The following is a 6,000-nucleotide window of genomic DNA, read 5'->3' on the forward strand; positions in this document are numbered from 1 at the left end:
TCTGGACTAATTGACCCAGAGACAACTATACAGTCCAAAGGCAGAGGGGTCCTCTCCTAAGCTCCAGCTTCCCAGAATCTCCATCTTTAAAGGGACCGTGGTTTCTGAAGCTATTAGTACACATTAGGTGTCTAGGAAGGAAGGCGGAGAAGGTGGCTCCGGAGAGCCCTACTCTGTGTTGTCACTGTGGGACTTTATGGCAGACAGTCATAGCACTTGAGGGAAAGAGCCCTATACAATGTCGTTAGAAAACTGTAACAGGGCTCAGCTTCACTCAACTCTGAGAGAGAGTGGCCTGGCCAGTGGAGACTACAGTTGCCGTGTTCACCCTTCAAGCTGGCCAGAGCTGGGCGCTCTAGGAGGAGAAGTGAGAAGATGCCAGGTGGTTGCTGGAGTTAGTGGAGCCCCAAGAAAGCTTGGACCTGGCTTCACCTTGTGATAGACCCACACCAAGGACTTGGGTGCAGGCACCTGTCGGGACGTCATAATTCCTAAACAGATAGAGTCTGGTCAGGTCCAGCCCTTTCTGAGCCGGACACTCTGGCTAGCATGATGTCTTGGAAAGGAATTTCCAGACTATTGCTAATGCTCCCAAAGCCTCTGCTTTTCCCATGTGACTTCAGACAACTCCATTCTGACTGTGACTCTCCAGACCTTCCACTCAAAGCATCCTGGGAGGTTTCTTGTAGAAAAGCAGAGTGTCTCCTCTTGTCGTGAGAGGCTAAGCAGTTACAGATAAAACAGCTGCAGTCTGCAGGCTACGATGTGGCTAAGAACAGTAACTAGAAAAATACCCAAGAAAGCAAATAAAGAGTGGGGGCCAGAGTTTCCCAGGAAGATGGACGTCTGACGTGAAGGATGGGGCACACAGGAGAGGAAAGGGTCTTACCTCCCATCCTCTACAAGCTTGCATCTTCCTGATCCATCACAGACCAGGTTTCAGGATGCTTGCGCTCTCTCTCTCTCTCTCTCTCTCTCTCTCTCACACACACACACACACACACACACACACACACACACACTTGTTCCTTAAATTCTACAGCCTGCCCCTTGAATTCCCCTTCTGGCCCTTTCCTAGGGTCTAATGTGGGGAGCTGGGGCCCACAGATGCCCCATGGGCCTGGGAAGCCAAGGGAGGCCAGGAACACACAGGGTGGCCATCTCCCTGGCCTGGTTGGCAGTATGGGAGGAGTTTTCAGGGAGTTCACACAGATGGTAACATGCATAAGAGATCCTGCCATGGGGCAAGTGTGTGACCAAGTGCCTGGTGAAAGAAGGAGGCGGTCACAGCTGAAGATGAGCTGCTTCAGGCCTGCTCCAGGCTCTGTGATCTCCAGAGTCTGGGGGAAGGACAGGGGTCTCTCAGCATTGTCCTATTAAGTTCCTAGGAAGCCACACATGAAAAAAGAAGCCAAGTTTGGGAGACAAACACACTCATCAATGAAATGTCTTTGCTGAATTTCTTACAAGGACAGGTCTAAAAAGAGTCCTGTGACCGGACACACCCCCCTCAAAAAAAAAGCATTCTGGTGTGAAGGGCCAGGGAAAGGTTCTTGTTTCTCAACCTCAACTTCTTTCCAGGGAAGGGAATGCTGGTCACACCCTACTGGCAAGGCTAAAAGTAAATGTGACACCCTCCATAACGCTATGGTCCAGCTAGTGCCAGCCATCTTCCCTCTCTTCCCACCCAAGAAGGTCAGAGACTGTAAAAGAAAGGGACTGGAGCAATCTGAGACCCAGCTGGACCAGGAAGGGAAAGGATTCATAGAGACCAGTGGCTAGTGTATTGTCAGGTGGCCAGGTCAGTGGCATCATGGTGGTGGTCCACGGTGCTTAGCACCAGGTCGCCAGGTCAGAGGCAGCATGGCGGCGGTCCACCGTGCCGAGCATCCATTCATGTTCCTCCTCTGATTCTCTTCCAGGGGCGCTGCATCAACTTTACCAGAGTGAAGAACACTCAGGCCGCCAAGTATCCCCTCAACAACGCCTACCACCCTAGCTCCCCACCTCCTGCTCCTATCTACACACCCCCACCCCCTGCTCCCCACTGCCCTCCCCCAGCCCCCAGTGCCCCCACTCCTCCCATCCCCTGCCCACCTTCCACCCTCCCCCCTCCTCCTCAGGCCCCGCCCCCTAACAGGGCACCACCCCCCTCCCGACCTCCTCCAAGACCTTCTGTCTAGAACCCAAAGTCTGTGCTCTGGGCTGCCTGAGAAACTCCGGGAGGAGGTTCCGCTACTGTTAGAAAGATCTTCCCAGCCCAAGATGGTGAGTGGTGACTGACCCGGCACGATTTCAAAGCAAGTCGTGATGGGCAGAACAAAATGGGAATTTTGAACTGCCTGAAGACAGACAATGAGACAATTGCAGTCACATTTCGAGCCTGTGACCCCTCACCTCTAGAAGAAGGTTCCAGAGATGGCTACACTGCCAAGATGCTCTCAACCAGATCATGTCCCATGGAGACCAGGAAGAAAGTAATTTCTGAGAACGGAATGCAGCATTGGATAAGAAATAACCTGGTTGTGATTCTGAATGCCACCTTCCTCCATGACTTGACTCTTGAGCCTTGGACTGGGAACCAGGCCATCTTTACCCCTGGGCACTGGCTGGCAACTCTGAAAAGGTGTGGTGTCCCCAGGGTGCATCAAGCTGGTATTCACCGGGGATCTGCAGGATGTCTTGTATAAGAACACACGCTCTATTCTCCTTCCCAAACCCCCCAGTTTCCCGGTGAGGAGGGAAGCAGTCTTGGTGGTGGGAAAGTGCCATGCTGAGACACTAATGGAGTCGGTCCTTAACACCCATCAGCAAGCCTTTATGGGAGCATCCAGCTGGTGCATCTAGAGGTGGCTTCAGCCAGGCACAGTCCCTAAACCACCAAGCCCTGTCATTGTCAGAGGCAACCTGCTAATGATTTGCCTTACACATAGAGGTTTAGCTTTGGCATAGGTCAGAGGTGATCACATGAGGTCACAAGGTCCTCCATCTTCAGTACACCGGAGATTTCAAGAGAGAGTAGTCCTGACCTGATAAGAAAACTATTCCCCATTGATTCACTCGGAAACAAGCCATTGTGTGTAGAAGCAGGTGTGTTTCTCCTTGGCCCTTCAGTCTACTCACAAATATTAGCGGTTGTTGAAACACACCCTGTGTGTAACACAGAAAAGCCCTGCCTGAAACTGCCATCCCATTCCTTCACATCTGCCGCCTGACCAGTGAGCCCACTAACCTCACGTAAATCCTGGGCATTGTCACCCACCCATGAAAACAGAGGTCATTGTCAAAGGCAATGTGCAGCCCCTCCAAAACCATGCTCCTACCCTCAGTTTTCCATGGGTCCTGAAATTCCCATCTCAGGCACCCAAAACTATAAACTCTTCGCTGGAACAAAAAATTGAAAATAAATAGAAAATAAATAGGTTTAGGGACTGTGTCTGTGCTTTAGGCTGCGGTCCACAAAGACCCCTTAAGAACAAGTTAGCCTCCTCCCTTCTGCTTGCTTAGAGCAGAGGCGTCAGATGCGGCGCATTCTGTAGGCGCCAATTCCTGTTCCCCAGGCCGACATTTCTAATTAGCCTCAGGACTACTTCTCAGTTTAGCCCAATGATATTTTGCCACAATACTTCAAACCGCAGCTCTAATGGTCTGTCAATCATCACTTAGAATTGACAGAGATAAACACTATTTGCAATCTCCACCTTAAAGAAGCAGAGGAGAATGGGTGAGCTTCCAGCATGAAAGGTATTGTCTGGGGAGAATCGACCTAGGGGTGCCTAAGTCCATGACCCATGATGGCCCATCCGCGGTGACACTTTTGTACCCCAGACCTCGCCATGCCCTGCTTTTCAGGACTTAGGGACGCGACCTCTCTTACTCTTACTGAACAAAGCTTCTTTAGTGCAGGTCCCTCATTAAACAAGGGTGGTGGCATTGCTGGGCCCCAGACACCCATTCCCAGGAGAATGGGCTCCCCAGGCTCACAGCATGTGGACAATGAGCCCCCTCCCCCTTGGCTACTGTTTTGACTGCTGGCAGTACAAAACGGCCCCCCCACACCACGACTGCACATTTGTGTGGCCATAAGAAAGTCTGAACCAAGATGCTGGCGTTGCTGTTCAACAAAAGTGGGCTCCAGGGAAGGCAGCAGGCCACCCTGTGCCCTGTACAGTTTCCCAAGAGGCCATAGTAAAGTGTCTGAGGAATAAGGAATGTTGGTACATGGTGATTCTGAGAAGAATTTGCAAGGTTTGACCTTAGAATTGACTCAGTATGTCTTCCCTGGTCATTCAGAATTGTGGTTAGAAGTTTCTAGAAACTGGACAAGGTTACTACCGTTCATAGTAGGCTACTCTGGGCAGGAAAGTCTACCTGGTTTACAAAGTCCATCGGTTCTATGTCGTTCCCTGTAAGCAACAGGAGATGGTGGTTCTAATTAGGAAACCGTGTGTGTTATTTGTTTGACCCCTTGTTATTGTCCTTATGGAGTTTTTTTTATATAAAAGCCAAATTTTGTTGTATATATTCATATTCCACGTGACAGATGGAAGCACGTCCTATAGGTGTGAATAAAAAGAACAGTTGTAGTAAATTATTAAAGCCAGTGATGTTTCACGGCAGGTTACTCTCCAAGCTGTGCTTGTTGATTTCCCACGACTATACTGCTTTAATGTACCAATAGTTACTGAACCGACGACACCCTCGTTTACACAACATCAAGGACAGCCTTGCTGAGAACTGCGGTCAGTCCCTCTGTTGACAGCTCGCTCACAAACAGGGTCCTCCCAGGCACCAGGGACAAAGCTATCCGTAAACCAATGGAAAGTCTTGGCTCTCAGCCAGGGAGGGGGGTCTCACTAGGACCCTTAGGAGGAGCAGACTTGATCTCCACTTGCTGCCTGCACACAACGTGGTGGTGGGAAGTCCATCAAAGGATGAGTGTAAGATACTGACCAACAGTTCAGGAGCAGAAGGAATTCATGCTGTGTAAAAGGGTGGAATTCGTTTGCAAACCCTAGCAAGCCTGTTCGTACTCACCAGGGGGAAGGGAAGGGAGCATGCTGGCCAGCTGTCGTCTTAGCTGTCTGAGTCTGGCTACACTATCATGCTTGGAGAACTGATTTCAACGCATTAGAATATGATTTCTGGATGCACGTAACATTAGACTCTTCTCTTTTTCTATGATAATTTAGTTATGGATGTTCAGCACCTCCGAGTCATTGTTATGAAAGATCTAGCCTCACTGTACCGTGCTGTAGGAGACTAGGCTGAACCTGTACAATGGTATACCCTGGAAGTTGCTTTTTTAAAAGAATAATAATAAATACCTAAAACCAGCTCTTTTCCTTTTTATTTGTGTGCTTGTCATTAAAATAAAGTACACGTTTTTTCAAGTACTTACCAAGGGGTCATAAGGAAATAGCTGGCAGGCTAGTGAGAGGGCTCAGCTGGCAAAGGAGCTTGCTGCCAAGCCTGACAACCTGAGTTCGATTCCCGGAACACACATGCTAGAAGGAGAGAACCACTCCTAAGAGTTGCTGTCCTCTGACCTCCACAGGCACACTGAAGCACACAAGCACCCACATACACGCACACACAGGCACACTGAAGCACACAAGCACCCGCATACAGGCACACTGAAGCACACAAGCACCCGCATACAGGCACACTGAAGCACACAAGCACCCGCATACACGCACACACAGGCACACTGAAGCACACAAGCACCCGCATAGACATTCTTCTAAATTATTTTCTAGCCTCTTAAAATCTTTACTGCTTTCTTTAGCTCTAAGATTTAAAATGGTCCTCATTTCTAGTAATAATTTTCTAATTTAAAAGTGAATTCTTGGGGGCTGGAGAGATGGCTCACAGGTTAAGAGCACTGGCTATTCTTCCAGAGGTCCTGAGTTCAATTCCCAGCATCCACATGGTGCCTCACAACCATCTGTAGTGAGATATGATGCCCTCTTCTAGCCTGCAGGCACACATGCAGACAGA

General features: G+C 49.6%; 1 protein-coding gene across 1 annotated transcript in view; it reads left to right on the top strand.

Annotated features, from left to right (window-relative positions):
- Positions 1 to 5,336, top strand: part of Antxr1 (ANTXR cell adhesion molecule 1) — a 191,244-nt gene extending 185,908 nt beyond the window's left edge. Inside the window, exon 18 of the mRNA XM_075983580.1 lies at positions 1,923 to 5,336. Within this exon, the coding sequence (XP_075839695.1) occupies positions 1,923 to 2,183 (261 nt within the window). The 3' untranslated portion in view covers positions 2,184 to 5,336. The remainder of the gene's footprint in view (positions 1 to 1,922) is intronic.
- Positions 5,337 to 6,000: the final 664 nt, after the last annotated feature.

Source organism: Microtus pennsylvanicus, chromosome 8 (genome assembly GCF_037038515.1).
Source record: "Microtus pennsylvanicus isolate mMicPen1 chromosome 8, mMicPen1.hap1, whole genome shotgun sequence".
NCBI classification, from domain to species: Eukaryota; Metazoa; Chordata; class Mammalia; order Rodentia; family Cricetidae; genus Microtus; species Microtus pennsylvanicus.